This window comes from Aplysia californica, unplaced genomic scaffold, assembly GCF_000002075.1.
Source record: "Aplysia californica isolate F4 #8 unplaced genomic scaffold, AplCal3.0 scaffold00292, whole genome shotgun sequence".
Classification (NCBI taxonomy): Eukaryota; Metazoa; Mollusca; class Gastropoda; order Aplysiida; family Aplysiidae; genus Aplysia; species Aplysia californica.
In genome coordinates, this window is record NW_004797562.1 from 334,145 (window position 1) to 352,076 (window position 17,932).

General features: G+C 40.6%; 2 protein-coding genes across 3 annotated transcripts in view; one reads left to right on the forward strand and one right to left on the reverse strand.

Moving 5' to 3' along the window:
• The window catches only part of LOC101851744 (origin recognition complex subunit 2), a 41,300-nt gene that overhangs the window by 5,420 nt on the left and 17,948 nt on the right, over positions 1 to 17,932 (forward strand). The window contains exons 5-6 of one of the 2 annotated variants that reach the window (XM_005101633.3): positions 57 to 170; positions 17,462 to 17,586. In XM_005101633.3, the coding sequence (XP_005101690.1) occupies positions 57 to 170; positions 17,462 to 17,586 (239 nt within the window). The remainder of the gene's footprint in view (positions 1 to 56; positions 171 to 17,461; positions 17,587 to 17,932) is intronic. The other variant, XM_013084423.2, reaches the window with a different exon arrangement.
• Positions 1,807 to 15,838, reverse strand: LOC101851507 (zinc finger protein 271). The gene is made up of 10 exons (XM_005101632.3): positions 14,492 to 15,838; positions 13,498 to 13,734; positions 11,981 to 12,197; positions 9,868 to 10,016; positions 9,036 to 9,249; positions 7,942 to 8,075; positions 5,649 to 5,865; positions 5,006 to 5,116; positions 4,143 to 4,507; positions 1,807 to 3,256 (listed from the first exon to the last, which is right to left on the reverse strand). The coding sequence occupies exons 1-10, from the start codon at positions 15,356 to 15,358 to the stop codon at positions 2,858 to 2,860; spliced, it is 2,910 nt and encodes a 969-aa protein (XP_005101689.1). The 5' UTR covers positions 15,359 to 15,838; the 3' UTR covers positions 1,807 to 2,857.

The following is a 17,932-nucleotide window of genomic DNA, read 5'->3' on the forward strand; positions in this document are numbered from 1 at the left end:
AGCTTTAATTTCTATGTTCTCTTAGAGCATGTAATAAATTTGGTTTATCTTCCCAGAAGCCTCTCCTGCCAGAACAGCAATCGGGGAAGCTGCACCTCGGGACCACAAGCGTATGGAATCGAGTACGCCATACCGACTTCGAAAACGTAACCTACAGCTGGAGCAAGCTGGTGAGTAGCTTCACTCCCTTCTCTAGCACTTTTATCTAGCCAGACTTTTTTGACAAGCACAATCTCAAAACGTCACACCAAACATGGCATCCTCTTCAATTTCAGTCTTTGAAACAGTACAGTAATCGCCTCAACACAAACCATGGCAAAGTCGTAGTATGAGGTTGGGTTTTTTTTACAGTTTAAGTTAAATGTACAGATGCATGATCACTTCCTCTAAATACATGCTTTGATCCCCAAACACTCCGATAGTCGACACTTACAGTACCGAAGACTCATAGTGAAAAACCCTCAAGTAGGCTACCACACCAGTTTAGAACGCTGAAACCGTGGTAGATTTTTTTTTTTTTATTAAAAAAACCTTACCAGCCCAAGAAATACACTTTTTAAATTCATAGAGGTTCATCATCTATTCAGCTATCATATAGTATAGAGTGACTTCCTTTTGGCATTTACTTCAGTGCATTTCGTTCATTCATTGTTTAATATGTTTAGCGTGCCTGGTTGCGTTGGCGATTAAAGTCGCCAGCGGTAGTGAGCACATACTACAACCTGCTAGCGACTTAAGTTGCCGACAGTACTGTAAGTGTTAAAGCAATACAAGGAAAAATTTTTGCAACAACCTAAAACAGCATGCATCATGGTATCGAAGACGAGTCTAGTAGTCCAGACAATCAGATTTTTTGGCGAGCTTGCTCTTCACACAGTATAATGAAAGTGATGGACAACATGTTCACATCCTACAGACACATGGGACTGGGTGAGGGATGTGTTTCAGTGGGGTGATTGAAATGTCTTTTGATTGGTCACTCGAAACACGTCTTTGACAGGTTTCTCACTGGATTTTTGGGGTGACTGTAATGTATAGTAAAGGCCCAGTGCAAGTTCCTTAGATGACTATTACTGTCAACAGTTTCCTTTGATCTGTTCCTCGCAGTATGGCAAGTCGATCTTTCTGCTTTTTTCCACCGCTTATTCAACATCTTTGTAGACATAACTGCAATCCGGAAATCCTATATAATCAATAGACAAAGTCATGTTTTGTACTTCGGTGAGAGCCCCCCCCCCCCCCCCCGAGAAGTAACAGTAGTCATTAAAATATCAAGGACATGAAATGGTGTCCCTTTCACCTTTGCATTGGTTCGCATCAGCGCACACTACGTGTAAATGCAAGCTTAAAAGTGCTCCTGGGCACCATGTGTTTAGGCGGAGACTACTGTACTCTACTGTTTGATTTAGTGGGGATGTGTGACATGTGTAAAGGTACTGCCAGAAGACAGATTTTGTTCAAGCTGACCAAGCAAGGCTGAAAGTTTGGTTCTATAGCTCCTCTGTATTAAATTAAGAGTCAATGGTTTGAACTATTTCTTTCACCCTGCCTCTAGAACTAACTTATCTATTGTATCTCTCTTTTCTTTTCCTTTCTTCCCTTTTGATTCTGTTTACCTTGAAATATGTGAAGTGCTAAAGTATCTTTCTTTTCTTTTCATCCTTCTTTAATTCTATTTACCGTGAAAGATGTGATGGGCTGAATGCAATTACAAAGGTACCAGACAATGGCTTTTATAAATTAATCGCAGTGGTGAAGCCACTAGCCTAAGAAGAACATTGATAAAATATAAACAAGCACAGTAAATACAGAAGCAAAAATTGCTGAATTGAATTTATTATACTGTTACAAAATTAGAATTCACAGCATACAAGAAACACAAGTTAACAATTAAGATTTTGATTAAGTACTCATATTTGTTTGCATTTTACCATTTTAATGTACAAATGATTCCATGTCAATATTTTCACAAGAGAATCTACATGCATATATAAATTAGATAAGACACTTGTTGAGTCATAATATGCCACTCTGCATATCTGAAAAAAGTTTAATGTACGTCAGACCTGTGCTTCACAATAAGAAGTTGATTAAGTTAGTTCATAGTAGAGTGATGATGACATCTTAACCCCTTGACTGAGCTGTAGACGTGTCTCAGTGCTCGGTAAACGTATCCCGTATGGTGGCTGATATCCGAGTCTTGTTTCATTGATAACTCAGCTTCTACTAGGTTTTGAAGTGATATCCCTGGAAAATTAATAATTTAATTTTAGCAGTGAGGTCATATCTACTGGGCCGGAAGAATGAATTCTAGTGTGACATGTGTTGTTTCTTCTAACACACATCGTGTGAGATTGAGTCGACATGTCCGACTCGAAGCACTTGTTCAGTCTAAGTACTTTATACTTGTTACATCATTATGGCTTATTCTACCCCTGTCTTGTCTATGAATAAAGCCACCTCTTCATTTCTCTTTCTATTGATATATTGTTTGATGAGTAGCCGGAACTTTGTTACCAATAATACTTATATAATATATTAATGCGCTGTCTTTCTCCCCCACTTCCAGCATACAGAGCAAACGCGCAGAACCAGAGCGCTTGTTCAGTCTTAGTATGGTCTTGTCAATGGATGAATTCATCTCTTCAATTCTCTTTCTATTGGTACAAGTTTTACCATTCTGTCTCTTGAAATAATAACCGAAAAACCGTTGAATAAAGATTTGGCCTCTTCTGCAAGTGGTTAGCAGTCAAGGGATTAAGAAAAGACAACAGGTATTATAATATGGTCACTGCCCCCCCCCCCTCCCTGCCTCTCCCTTTCCCTCTCCCTCTCTCTATTTCTCTCTCTCTCTCTCTCACTGATAATAGTAGTAACTTGGGAAGGTGGCGTTGGGGTTGTACTGAAGCGTGGTGGCTGAAGACGGGCCTGCCCTCATGTCCATAACATTTCTGGATGCATCTCTGCTATTGTCCAGTTGTGCAGTGGCCAGTGTTCGAGGAACCTCTCTCATGTCCAGTTCATTTGTGGTCAAGAAGGTTCTGACAGCTGCAATACCAGTAGTGTCTCTGAGGTCCATGAGGGTGGTGGTTGCATTGGTGTCTCTCATGTGTAGGATGTTGGCGGGCAGGGCGATGGTATCCATGTTCTGGAGGTCTGCAATATCATGTTGTTGCTGCTGCAGCTGTTGTTGTTGTTGTTGTTGTTGCTGCTGATGCAGTTGTGGCTGCAGGCTGCCTCCAGCTCTCTCGAGGTGCTGTAATATATTAATATAATTAAGCAGCGTTCAACCTGGATTAAATAAAACAGTACAAGTCTGCCTATTTCTACTAATTTTTTATTTTTTGCTCAAGAACTTAATCAACTCCCATACAGATAAAGGTGCGTAAACTACTGGACTTACAATGGGTTTTTGAAAAGAAAAAAAATTGAGGCTTTTCTCTTTCACATGTCCTACCTATCAGCCGCTGAGTCTTTTTGTTGACTCTTATAATGCCCCTGCCAGGGTGGCTCATAAGTTTGGTGAATCATCTATAGCCTACCATGGGTCCAAGTCAAATTCAAAGCACCCAAGCTGGGAATTGGCTTACATGTAATTAAGTGGCACAGTGCTTACCTGTAGTCAGGTAGTATGGTGGCATGGTTTTCCTATAGTTAGGTGACATGGCTTACCTGTAGTAAAACTGTAAAGTGGCATGGCATACCTGTTGTTAGGTACTTAAGTGGCACGAATTACCTGTAGTAATGTGGCATACTTTACCTATATCAACTCTTTATCTCCGGCAAGCGGCTCGCAGTCGGAACCACTTTAATGCCAGTGAGCACATTCCTTTACGAAGACTTCGACATCAAATTACTTTTCAGCAATTGCCGAAAACAGGTCTCTTATACCGGAAGTTCATTCATTAGATGAAGAACTATCAAAATAGGTTTGCTAGTTTCAATTTAGTGACCCATTTAATGACGTTTATGTTATTTTTAGATTTCGCACCAAAAAAGGGCCCAGGCATAGTGGGTTTCCCCACCTCGGAGATAAAGAGTTAAGGTAGCAGAGCTTACCTGTAGTTATGTGGCTGAGACTGTCTTTAGTTAGGAAGCCACGTGGCATTGCTTACATCATGCAGTTAGGTGGCATGGCTTACCTGTAGTAAGGTGGCACTGTCGGTTTGGATGAGGGTTGCCACCGTCTGCTTGAGGGTGGGAGTGGTCAGCAGTAAAGTGGATGAGGGTTCCCTGCGGTGATTGATGATGATTTGGTGGGATTGTGGTAGAGGTTGTGGTTGCTGCGGTAGCTGTAGTTGCTGTAACTGTGGTTCTGATGGTTGCAATGGTTGTTGTTGTTGTTGTTCTTGTTGTTGCTGCTGCTGCTGAAGTGGTAAAGGAAGAGGTGCAGCTGCTGTTGCAGGCAATGTGGCAGTGATCTCGGCTTTGCTGACTGCTGGGTCTGGGAGGGTTGTAGCCGACATCTCAGCAGCCTGGGGCAAAGCTGGTGTCTGTCTCGTCCTGGCTGGGGGACAGAGGAAGTCAGGTGCCACTTAAAAAATCAAATTGTGTCAATAGCCTTATAATACAAATATAGAGCAATCTGCTCACACGGAAATCTGCAGGACAGTTGAGTTTTCAATTTAGAGAGGTTGCTTGAAAATAGGGTTTCCTTCTGTTTAACATTGTTTGTGGATTAACCATATTTGTTTTTAAGTGAACTCCACTGCTCTACTGAGATATGCCTCAGAATTTGTTGAATCCGAGTTGTGGTTATGAAAAAAAAGTGTAACTAAAAAACGCATTTCTTATTAGTAATGATAGGAACATCTGTTCTGAACGTGTCACAGCACGAGTTTAACGGACAGAACCACCAATGATGCCCCAAAATGCTTAAAATTTCAGTGCAATGAAAAGAAGCTCCTCATACCTCAACAATCAGAGAAACCATGGCAAACGACATATTCTTGTCTGGTACCCTGATAAAATTTATTTCCTGATTACCAGTGTGTCGAAATCTTACCTCCCTTTCCTTTCACTGGGCCTTCTCTCGTGTGCACTTTCGCATGTTTTTTCAGTGTGCAGGACAATTTGAAAGTGGACCCACACACAATGCATAAGTAAGGACGTTCCCCTGAAAAGTAAATAATAGACCAGTACTTAAAATTCTGTAAAATGTCCACACTAACTTTATGAATCATATTCCACATATTGCAATACTTGTGTTCATTTTCTTTTGAAATATGTTTTTTTCTCATGATGAAACTTATTCACCCAGTTCCAAAATATACACAAATAACTAAGAGCAACAGTGTAGACCAAGGACGTGTTTATTACACATGTCATAGAAGTGTTACTGGCATCCGTTGTATATTGGTCATGCGTTTTGGTGTTCCATACCTGGATTTTGATTTCCATGTCAATTTTGCTATGTTGCATGCTAGACTCTATGTTAGACATATCGCTACCTGTTTTGAGCTACTAAGACCGAGCTCTACCAAAATCATTAGATTATTAGGAGTTGTTATTTGAAGAATTACATTAGAATAAGCTTGATGTTTTGTGAAATTTGAAATCTTTGGTGTCAAATTTCTCAAAACTAGGTACTGAGCAGATAAAACTTTGTAATTCTGAGGAAGCGATATGTGGAATACTAGCACACCCACCAGAGTGTGTTCGTCGATGGTTGACCAGTGTGCTGTGTCGCGAGAAGCTCCTGCCACACGTCTCACACTTGTACGGTTTCTCTAGCGTGTGCACACGTCTGTGGTGACGCAGCTCGGCCGGACATTTGAACTTCTTCTCGCAGAAGTCACACGGGTGGTCGAAGATTCCCTGATGGATTTTCATGTGGATTTTGAGGCTGTTCTTCATTTGGTACACCTGAAATGTCAAGAGAAATTCCTAAAAATCTGATGATGTGTAACTTCCTGGTACAGTGGAATCCTGTTATAACGAGAGGGAGGGGACCGGTGCGAAATGTCCGTTATAGCTGGATTCTCGTTACAAGAGATCCAGTAATAAATTGAAGGGAAATAGTAAAGTAGGCCTAATCTATGAGTTTGGCGTTCCGCTCATTCCTTTTTGTATTTCCCCTGATGATGATTTGTTCAACATGATGTCTAGGTCTTACTAGATCAAAAATCGAATCAGGTTTATTTCTCTAGGACTAGCACTAGTAATGTTGACAGCTCGGCGTTGGCGATCAGACAGAAGGGGCTCTGGCTCTAGGCTAACTCGCCCGCTGTGTTGTCCCCCACCACACCCTGTGGTGCGTTGCGTCTGCTTGCGCACGTCACACATTCACTCCATCTATCACAGCATTGTGACCTCTACATCCCGCACCAGAGAAGTGAGAGGCACGGTATGCCTAGATACACATGTATAATAATATAGACTGGGCTGGCCTATCACGCGATGCGTTCTGCTTGTCTGCACATGCCACACCCTCCCCACTCATTCGCTCCAACCTTCATTGTTGGTTCGCGTGAGCTCTCCCATTTTTTGTTTCGCTGGATCACCAACAATTGGCGAGGTTTTAATATGTTTAATTGGTCTGTGGGCTGTGCACAGCAGCAGCAATTATTCCGCTATAACCGACTCGCGTGACTGTCTGATAGCGCAATAGCAGTATTTTATTTACAAAGATAAAGAAGGAGAAAAAACGGGGTTTTAGAATAGTGTCTTTATAACAGACTTCTCGTTGTTTCAGGACTCGTTGTAAGTGGACTCCACTGTACACCCATGAGTACAGGGTGTAATTAAATTCCTGTTATGCCTGAAAGCATGAGATAGAAATTCTTTGGGGATTGTAGTGTTGACAAGAAAGGGGATTAAAATAATGAGATCTTTGCTATATAATATTCTCTGGCAGTAAAGGCACACTGTACACAGCAGTTGCTGTTATAACTAATACAGTGGAACTCGGATTCAACGAGGTCGTCGGGCCTGACCTAACATCTCGTTGAATTCGAGTGTTCGATATAGCAAACGCGGGGTTTTGAGTAGATAATTACAGGCACTGAGCAAGTAATGTACAAGAGAAGTCACAAGTAGTGCCTGAAATGCCTGCATATTATGAGCTGTGTAAAAAAAAAAGACCGATTCGTTCAAACACACACGCCTGTGTCATCTCGATTGTTTACCAAAAAGTTGTGTTGCTGTGTAGAGCCTAGCATACGGCAACTTTTGATTCCATAGACCAGGGCTCAATTCAGTCTGCAGATCTACGTCAAGACTAGCTTATTATTGTAATAATGATCAGTTGCCAAGGAGAAAAAAAGACTGACGCGTTTGTATTTGCGACGTTCAACGCCCGGACCGCTAGTGCCCCCTCCCCGACTCGCACACACAGCCACAAGAGTGCAGGCCGCCCAACCGACCCCTACACACGCCAGAGTAGACGCGTGCCAAGCCAACAACGCATGTGTTGGTTGTAGAAGAACGTATAGGTCGCATGCAATCGGCTTAGTGAATAATGGTTCACGATGCAGGTGCAATGGATATTTTCCAGGAATAGACAAAGTTCATTCTGGGAGAAAAATTTGCGAAGCCACGTCTGCGGGGGCTGTTCACCCTCTAAGCGGCCTCGTTGAATCCGAGCTCGCTGATTTAAGTGCCCGTTGAATCCGGGTTACTTTTATTGATTTTAAAGAAGAAAAAAACGGGGAATCTATCTCATATCGTTGAATCCGCATTCTCGTTGAATCTGAGCTCGTTAAATCCGAGTTCTACTGTAGACTGATGTGAAATCAAAACAATGCAGTGAATTTTGCTTGAATAAATTAATGTAGATCTGTGTGTTAAAATGAAAGCTTGAAACAAATTCAACAATGAAGAGAAGAATACCCAACAAAATAAATGTACAGTGTCCCTAAAGAAATTCTTTATATGTAGGTGTTTTTACAACCCCATCGACACAATGGGAAAAAACTCGAGTTAAAAGCAGACTCGATGTACCTTTCCACAAACTTCACATCCATACGGCCCCAGTTGTTTGTCTGCCGATTCTGTGTGTCTGCGCTTGTGGGCAGTGAGGTCGTAGCTCCGAGTGAAAGATTTGCCGCAGGTATGACAAAGATGGGGACGTTCAGCTGTTGATACACCAAAAATTATTTGTCTTAAAGTTTCACGATCATGGACTTGCAGAGTCCTTGAAACTTGAATTAAAATACTTTGTCACGTAACATTTCTCTCTTCTTTTGTATTGCCTCTTATTGAAAATGCAGCTGAGCTTTGTGACTAGTGGTTCTCTTTCATGAAGTGCAGAAGGATAGGGAGACAGGTTGCAAGCACGGCACATCTTACATGAGCAAATCAGTACCATAAGCTTTCTTTTACATTTTGCACTAACGAAAATAGAAAGCTCCACACCTCATCATTGTGGTAATCAGAAACATTGCATGTAATAATGCAACTGTATACAGAGTAGATTTCAAGGACTTGCTGTAGAAATATCGTGCTTGACAGTGTAAATAATAGTAATTATAACATATACGGCATGCTATGCTATCCCCCCAAACAGGATACTCTTCTTCTTTCATGAGGGTTTTTTTTTGTTTGTTGTTTCCCCCATGTCCTGATTTTGGTGCCCGTTTTTGTTGGTTACGTAAAAAGAAAGTAATGGTGCAGATTGTTATATGAAAGGGGAATTGTTGAGTCGGTAATGATGATGATGATAATGCTGCTGATGATGATGATGTTGTTGTTGGCGATGGTGACGGTAATGGTAATTGTGATAGTGAGCATGAGGATGATTATTTATGTTGGCGATGATGATGTTCCAATGTAGGAAATGACATGCGTGTTAGTCTTAGTGTTAAGTTCTTTCATGAGGGTTAATTGACACATGTTCCATGGGGGTCTAGGAAATGTGGCAGTTTTCTCTTCTCTCTGCAATTGCATCAAACAGGGTGTAAAACATTTTCAATCTGCATGAGCTAGAAGAGGGGAGCAGCAGATGTTCAACTTTCCTAAACGACCAGTCTAGCAGGAGTGTTGCAAGCAACAGTACACAAAGATAAAAACAGAAATGTTAACAAACTGGTACCTACTTGGGTGTGTGCGGGTGTGGAAGTAGTAGACACTGCGAGACTTGAAGCTGGCCCCACACAAACGACACGCATACTTGTCCTTGGTGTGGGTACGCCGGTGGATGGCAAGGTCGTGGCCTGATTGGAACTTCTTGTCGCAGAAGTCACATGGCATGTCTCGCTTACTGTCATGTGACTTTGCATGGATAGTGAGTCGGAATTTTGTTTTGTATGCCTGTGGGTATAGAAAGATTTTAGTTGCAGTTTATGATGGTTTCAATTTCGATACAAAAAAATATTTGTGACAACTGTACCATCATAGCACGTCTTTTCCTTTCTGTTTCAGCAGCCATAAAGTGACCCTGAGCTGTTTTCAAATTTAAATCATGCCTAATCACACTGCTGCAACAAACAGCAGGATCTGGCAATATACAGAGGAGTCTGCTAAAACCAAACACGGTTAATCCTAAAAGTACTAAAACAGCAGAACAAAAAGTCCCCTGGGTTTTTTTGTTTTTTTGTTTGTGTTTTTGTTAGCAACCTCTCTAAACTGAAAACCGAGGTTAAACTAAGAAAATCTAGCTGTCCCACACTTTTCAAAACATTTTGAAATGAGTACATTTTCAACCTTCGTAAAGTCTTCTGCTAAGGGTACAAATTTGTAATGAAGCTCCTATGAATAAATGTTAATTATAGAGTGCATGTTAAAGCAAGCCTCAACTTATTTGAAGCATTAAGGCTTGAAAATAGCACTTTGCTTTGTCAAAAAAGGAATGGAACTTCAATCCAGCCAATAGAAATAATATTTAAGCATGAAGTTTAGATTTCTTTGTGAACACATGAGGTCAAGTACCTTCCCACAAATATCACATGTGAATTCACTGGAGTTGTTCTCTCTCTTTGCTCGCTCCTCTTCAGCTGTGTGCGTCAACTTGTGAACATTGAGTCCTGAGGTTTGTGAAAATGACTTGCCGCAGATTTGACAACTGTATGGAAGTCTCCCTGTTCCAAAAGAAATTGAATACAGAATACTTATAGTGTACATGATGTTTGCCGTATCTTATAGATCTAGCTCGAAAGAATGTAAAGTGGGTGTCGCATTCAACGAGGTTGCCGGGACCTCCTTGTTGTCCTCGTTGGATCCGACCTCTCGTTGAACGTGACTAAGGCTAAAGAAAAGAAAGGAGACAAGTTATTATATTACACGATGTAGGCCTACCAATACCAGTAATTAAAACTGTTGTTCCCCCTGATGACGAGAATCTCAAACAGCATCAGTGTGTGCGTGTTTGAGCGGTGCTCAGGCCGTCATTTCTGCATTTCAAAATTTTTTTTATCCGGAACACTTTTCGTGTGGAAACATACCCTCTCACATCTAGGCCTAGATCTACATAAAGTAAAGGCGAGAGCTTGGATTTTCTGATTAGGGGAAGAAAAGAAAAAAAAATTTTGAACAATCTGGGCAGGGTCCCAAAAATTATTTTTTTTAATTGAAAACAATGGTCTCCCTCAAGACCTACCCTTCTAGAGTTCATCAACTTTCACCTCACACAGCCCGTATCACGTTCCCTCCCATCCCTACCGTAGGCTAACCCTCACCCATCCTCTTGGCTTTGGGGCCCATTATGAGGCACGCTAGATCTAGCAACTAGCAATACAATGTGTTAGGAATCGAGGATAGACCTTGCGCTTCGCGTGAGACGGAGAGAAAAGAGAAAAATTCCTCACTTTTGGGGCCGCTAATTGCTTTTATTTGGTTATCGCGACCTCATTGAAAGCAACTTCGATCTGTTTGCAAACTCGTTGGAGCTGACGTACATTTACAAAGAGATATAGAGGGGGAAAAAAATCGGGGATTAAGGATTGTCTCGTTGGAGCCGACTTCTCGTTGAATGCGACCCCCACTGTATCATGAAACTGGAAAAAAGATCCAAATTACGACAATTTGTATTTGTACAGTAATAGAAGCGGAGTGACAATGTTTAATAGGACTTATTTGATGTTTTAACAGTGGAACTCTACATTCATGCAGAAGGCATGAGTTTGACTCCAATATGACACAGTTAGTAAAGGCGAAATATGCTGGGCTAAAGCAGTTCTGGGCCTTGTCTTTTCCATGTACTAAATGACCATTACAGTGGAACTCCAATTCAACAAAAGGAGTAGGATTCCCCTGATTTTTTTTATTCATAAAAATCAAAATACAATTAATTCTGATTCAACGAACACATGAATGAGCTAGCTCGGATTTAACAAAGTCGCTTGCTGTGTGAACTGCTTTTTGCGTCCCATCAGCGGCCTCCTTTCATATCAACACACGCCTTGTTTGCGTGCACCCATGTCTTAGCATATGTCAGGGTCGGACGGGTGACCAGCACATGTGTGACTGTATGTGCGTGTGTGAGATGGGCGTTGGGGTACAAGCGATTCAGGTGTGGAATGTCAGTTATAAAGGTACAATCGAGACACACTGGCTACTGATCTATATATTACAATGATAAGCTAATCTTGACATAGATCAATGTAATGAATTGCGTGCTGGACTGTGGAATAAAACGTTGACCTGGGCTCTACACAGAAACATAACTTGTTCGGCAAACAGTATGTTATCTAAATGACAGATGACAAAGGCCTGCATTTGAATGAATTGGCACTTTTGGAATTTTCCAGCATTTCTTCGGTATCAAAGAAACGAAAATGTTTCTCATTTGAAATCTAACAACTTTTGGTTGAGAAAGTCGAATACACTATACATTACTTGCTCGATACCTGTAATTATCTACACCAACACCTCATGTTTGCTCTAAGAAAACTTGGATTGAACGAAATAGAAAGCCTGGCCCCATCACTTCGTTGAATCCGAGTTCCACTGTATTGTGTCGATATGCTTCTCTTTATTCAAATTTCAAACAAACTAATTATCCTCACAAGATCACCCGAAAGCATTCAGAAAGTCTTAAGCCTACCTGTGTGAATCAGCATGTGCGCCTTGAGGGTGCCCTGAGACTTGAAACATTTGTTGCACTCGCTACATGTGTAGGGACGGTCACTGGTGTGTTTGCGGGCATGGGCTTTGAGCTCCTTCAATTCTTTGAACTCTTCATTGCAGAATTCACATCGATAGCATTTTTTTGACACATGTCGCTTCATGTGGGCCAACAATGCACATCGTTGGTTTAGAGACTGAATAAATGAAAGAATAAAGCAAAACATGTTGATGTAAACCAAAATAGAGCACTGAAGGAGCTGAAGTCCATTTTTCTACAACTGCAGTTCCGTATGTCTGTGTCTGTGTCCAAATGTTTCCTATGTTTACATTGTGCCATAAAAATCAATTTTTCTCCAAACAGGGAACTTAAGACCTTCAGTTTGTCACCAATATTTGTAACTCTCAAATCACCAGTGCCTTCTACTATCCTATTTCTTTAAACATTTAGGATTTACATTATATTATACAAATATGCTAGAACAATAAAAATGACATCAAATAGACTGCTTAGTGTAAAACTCCACCATACACCATTTTGTGACGCATAATGGAGATTTTACACTGAGCAGTCGAAGCATGTTCTTGACACAAAGTATGAAGTGCTAAAAAGACTGTACAGTTTCGTATAAGATAAACTAAGGAATCAAAGAGATAGTATTATCAGTCTGTTCTTGATGGGTGTCTTGCATTTTTTAAAAATCATATTGGCGCCCATAGTTACCGTAGAGTCTAATTCATCAAACTGATGCTGTGGCACAGCTACTTCAGAACTTGGCTATTGTGTGTTTAATTCACTCACTACCACAACCGCGACTGTTGCGGGAAAATTAGCTTTGACGCTGTGATACCACACCGGCAACCCTCGCGGTTCGCACTTTGGATTTTTTTTTCTCATGTTAAAACCACACCGTTTATGGTACTGGTTCGCCTTTTTCGTAGCCCATTCAATTATCTTTCATTAGAAAGAAACGAAACCGAAATCAGACCAGCACAAGTTGAGTTATTGATTTTTACTATAGCCATCCTTACAACTAAATTTACTTCCCACTATGGTAGATCGCTTCTTTGACCGTTTTCGAACATTAGACAACGAAAGTGACTCAGAAACCGATGAATTGGTCGAAGATTGTAATGACAAACTGGGTGGGGAAATTTATAAAGAAGAGTAGTAAGGTTTAGTAGGGCCCCCATAACCTAAATCTGGGGTTGCAGTAGTGGGGAAGGGCGTGAGTAGGAGTACTAAGAGAGGCTAAGGGAACGCAGTTTTTGACCAATTTTTGAAAACTTGTGGAAAAAAAGTAACAATAAAACTGAGCTGTACTTTCATCAGGGCTATCTTTATTTTATTAGTAGTGAGTGAGTTAAAGATTTCCGACTTTTTTTTGCCCTTCTTGGGCGAGCTTTCTTTTCAGTCTGGTACATGAAGGACAAAGGCTGAAACTAATTTCTAGTTGAGGTTAGCCTCTAAAATTTGTGCCGTGTAGATCTACTCACTTTGCCACAAATCTTGCATTGAAAAGTGTCTTTCGCATCTTGGCTTTTTTGGCATGACCGGTCCCGTTTCTTGGGTACTCGAGACTTTGGTTGTTTCTTGGAAGGCTGGGATTTGGAAGTGTCTTTCTTACTCTTAGAGCTCCCCCTGGTCCTGGGACCAAGCTTTTCCTTTTGTTCTGTTTCTTCCGCATGGTGTGCTTTAATGTGCTCCTCCAATTCTTCTGAAGAAGGGCACCTCTGTAAGCGGAAGATAAAAAGTTACTTAGAACATCAATTGTGTTTATTTATAAGTCATGGTCTAATCCTTCTTTCTCATTTGATATGATTTCATATCATAATCCATAATGTTTATATGTAAAAATGTACATTTTCTTGAATGACTTTTTATATTTGCTGTAAATATTTAGTCGGTCACAGATAAAATGAACGCGGAAAACTTAATCCCTGATAGCTCAAACATTTTGCCATTCCATAACTGATCGCTTTAATTTTTCATTTTATTCAATTTACCAGGATTATAGAATATGTCAAACACATTTGTCGTTAGCCCCTGGCATTGGTGAGTTGTCCGTCCCCAACTGTAATTTGCGATACTTTCAGTTGCTTTTCTTTCAATACAGTGCATCCTCTCTATAACGAAATCGTCAGGACCAGAAAAAAATGTTGTTATAGAGTTGTCGTTAAAGAGAGGCAACGAAAAATTACTCACATGATATGTATATCTGTAAATGAAAAAATCAGGACCTGGGCACCAGGTCACTATACAGAGGATGTCGTTTCGAAGGTCATTATTCATTATAGAGAGGCTGCACTGTATTGGGATGCCAGATATTTTCAGTGCCTTTGGGACTACGCAGCTTGATCCAACCCACCCGGTTTAAGTTAAAGACAAAAATGCAACCCTCCCTGTTTAATTTTTTAGAATTGACCCAATGAAAAGTTTCAAACTGATCTAGTTTTAAATCACAAAATTTGTTTTCAGTGATTTACTTGCCTGCCCACACATGTCACACTGTCTACTGAATGCTTCTTTTGGATGCTCTTTCCTCATGTGGGCGTTTAAATTTGAAACATCACCAAAAGCCCTTGAACAAACTGAACACTTGTAGGGCTTTTCTCCTGTATGCACTCTTTTATGTCGAGTGAGTTGATGGGGCCGAAGGAATTTTTTTCCACAAATGCTGCATTCATACGACTTTTCTTTCTCGTGAATCCATAAATGAGACTTCAGATTCCGTCTGTCTATGAACACTTTTGAACAATACGAACATTTGAATTCTTTTGACTGATCTTCAGCAACAGAGGGTTCTAACACATAATCGTCACATATGTCACTTTTTATTATACTAGTATTTGTAATTTGAGACCCTTCGTCTTCAACATCATAAAAGTCATCGTCGAACACAGATTTGTTCAATTTCCTACTTTTATTGTTATTATAGGCCACTTTTCCAGATGTGTCACCAATTGTGTCAGGGTTCCCATCCTTCCTGTCTGTTGCTGTGAAATCATTTTGGGTCGATTTGCATTGTTGTGCCTTTGTATAGAGAATTTCAATGTCTTGAAATACAAGTCTGGTTTGCGTTGCTTGCTCTTTTGTGTCAAGGGAGCTACAGAGCAAACTAATATCATTTTCTCTTTGCATAAACTTTGCCACATCGCAAATCAGAGAAATTGCAGAGAGTGGTGTATCCAGAAGTTTTATTTTACTTTCCTGGAGAAGCTCAAGAAATAACCCTGCAACTTTTTCAAGTTTGATAGCAAAGTCAACACTGCTTGTGCAAGGCTCATGACCAGGAAGACCTGCTACAGCTAACGGACTAACTAGATCTAGTCCACCAAGCATGCAGTCTTCTGCCATTTGAGCTTGCGTCTTGTGTCCAAGTTTAAGACACCTGATCTTAATGACGATGTAAAGTTCATAAAAATTATGCACAGCACAAGATTTCTTTTTTTCCTTTCAAATAGGTAGATCTAGCAGCTGAAGTTTAATTGTGATATTTAGTGGTCGCTTCGGCTATTACAGTTTCTGTTACAGGGTGCGTGTGGCCGGAATGGGGAGTCTCGTAGAGACCTTGTGACGCTTGTCCTAAGAATGAAAGTAGAATTAGAATTCGATTTCTATCAACTTGTTTATAATTTACACTTTCTGGGGGATGTGCTGCACCAAGCAAGAAATTAATCATGTTGGAACACGCTTCTTTTTCTGCCTGTTTTACTCCAAGCAAATGGTGTCTATGTCTCTGCATCACAGCATCTCAACTTATTAGAGAGCCGCAAGTGTTTTATTTTTGTCTGCTAGATATCCAGATTAGCAAAAAAGCCAATGTTATGTTTACGGAAAGAAATTCCGGAAGTTGGATTGGGAATTGGGAGCACAGTATGAAAAAAAGTTTGATGTCCGAAACGAAATGAGCAATACTAAAACTCGCACGATCAGGTAGGTCTGCGAATCAAGATATTTTAGTTCTTGTTTTATGTTCTCTTTATGATAGGTTTTCATCAGGTGCGGATGAGAAAGAGAAAACGAAAGAAAGAGAGGGGGGCATAAAAGGCGCTTTGCATGAAGGATATCCTAAAATGTATTGATATTAGCCTTGATATGTTTTGTTAGCGTAAGCAGATTGGAAAAGCGGGCGGGGTGGTAAAAAGGATCGCAGGGGTTTGCAAGAACAGCGAAAATGTAGCTGACAGGGAAGGTGGAAAAGGGGGTGGGGGCGCATTAGAAGGAGTGGGACGAGCCTATTTCGATAATGTAATACGTTTTATTCTTCTTCTTTTTTTCGTTTTTGCTAAAGGATGGAAGAAGCAGCTATCTCTTTGCGTTTGTTCCCATTTTTCTGTTGATCCTAGGTGGTTGGCGGATTCCCTTTGGTGTGGTTTAAATTGCTCTTTCATTCCTACCAAACGCCTATCTTCCAATATATATCTTCTCCTTCTTTTCTTTGCGTGTTTGTCTTTAGTTACAACTTTAACCAACAATGTACTCCCTTCTGTTTTGTTTAGAACTGTTACTAGATCTAGTTAGGAATAGCAGTATCCTACAATGGAGTCTCAGCGGGCGGTTGGCGGGTGCTCTGGTGTGGTTGTGCCTTTTTTCCCATCAAACATAATATTGTCATTTTCGCCCCGCCCCCTAAACTAAAAAGTGGAGTATGCTCTAAACGAAATACATTGTGTGCGGGAGCGCTTGGTTTGCTTCAGTTTAGCCGGGTATTCGGTTAACTCCAACAAATCGTAGGTATATTGCCTGCTTTGTTGCAGGAAGTTTTAAATATATGAGTTCATAGCCAATAAATTAGTTCTTTCAGCATAAAAACAGCTGGCTCCAAACTACTAGCATGTATTACCCAACAAAGTTTTTAAAAGAAAAGAAGAAGAATATATACATATATATTATATATATATATATATATATATATATATATATATATATATATATATACATCATATGGACAGGGATGCAGTTGCAGTTTAGGCAAAGATTCTCGACGGAAAATCTTTGGTTTAGGCTTGCGAAAATGTCTGATAAATAAATGAGGATGGAAAGCAAGAGAAAAAATAAAAACCAACATAATACAGCATCTAGTCAGTTGACGTACCAAAATATAAGAGTTAAGAGAGGTTGTTGAAAAGGAAAAAAATAATTGAAGATTTTCTTTTCTTTCAGTTTACTACTATTTTCAGATTAACCATATACGGTTTAAGTGGCCTCCTCGGCTGCTCCTCTTTCTTTACTATCGTGTATGGTGTATTTTTCTTAAGGTGTTTGCCAAAAGGCGTGAGTTAAATTCTAGCTTGGAGTATTCTATTTTATGGAGCATCTGTCAGTCTGGGTTGACCCTTAGTGGCAAGGTTGAAGCAGCCTGACTCCTAAATGATCAGAATTATATTGAGATGGGGATGTGAATTATTAAAGTTTATAAAATCACTTTCATTTTCAATCTATTTTCTTGTCTTTCAGAATCTTCATCAGATGACAGTGTAGATGAATCTTCAGATGAGGAGGAAGAAAATGGTGTGGGCAAGAACTCAAACTCTGGCTTTGAGGCCCAGTCGACCGGTGGTTCTGGTGGTTCCATGAACACGGTGAGGTTCATATATAATGAATAGATCCGTGAAATAAATCTCCTCTTCACTGCTGGGAAATGAGGCTAAGGCCGGTCCCAGAGTGGCTCTGTAGGTGTGACCTGTAGCTGGCCTGGCGCACGCCGTGTGCATGTCAGCACAGCCACACTGTGGGTTGGCGCCTGTGTCTCAGCGAGCGCGAGGAACACTCGCTGCGTCTCAGCACAGCCGCACTGTGTTGACGTGTGTAGGTGTGCAACTGACGGGTCTGCCTTGCTATATTTAGGTACTGTGTAATCCAAGACTTGTTTGTTTGTTTTTGTAAAGTGTTTTACGGCGCTCGCAACTGCATAGGTCATATGAGCGC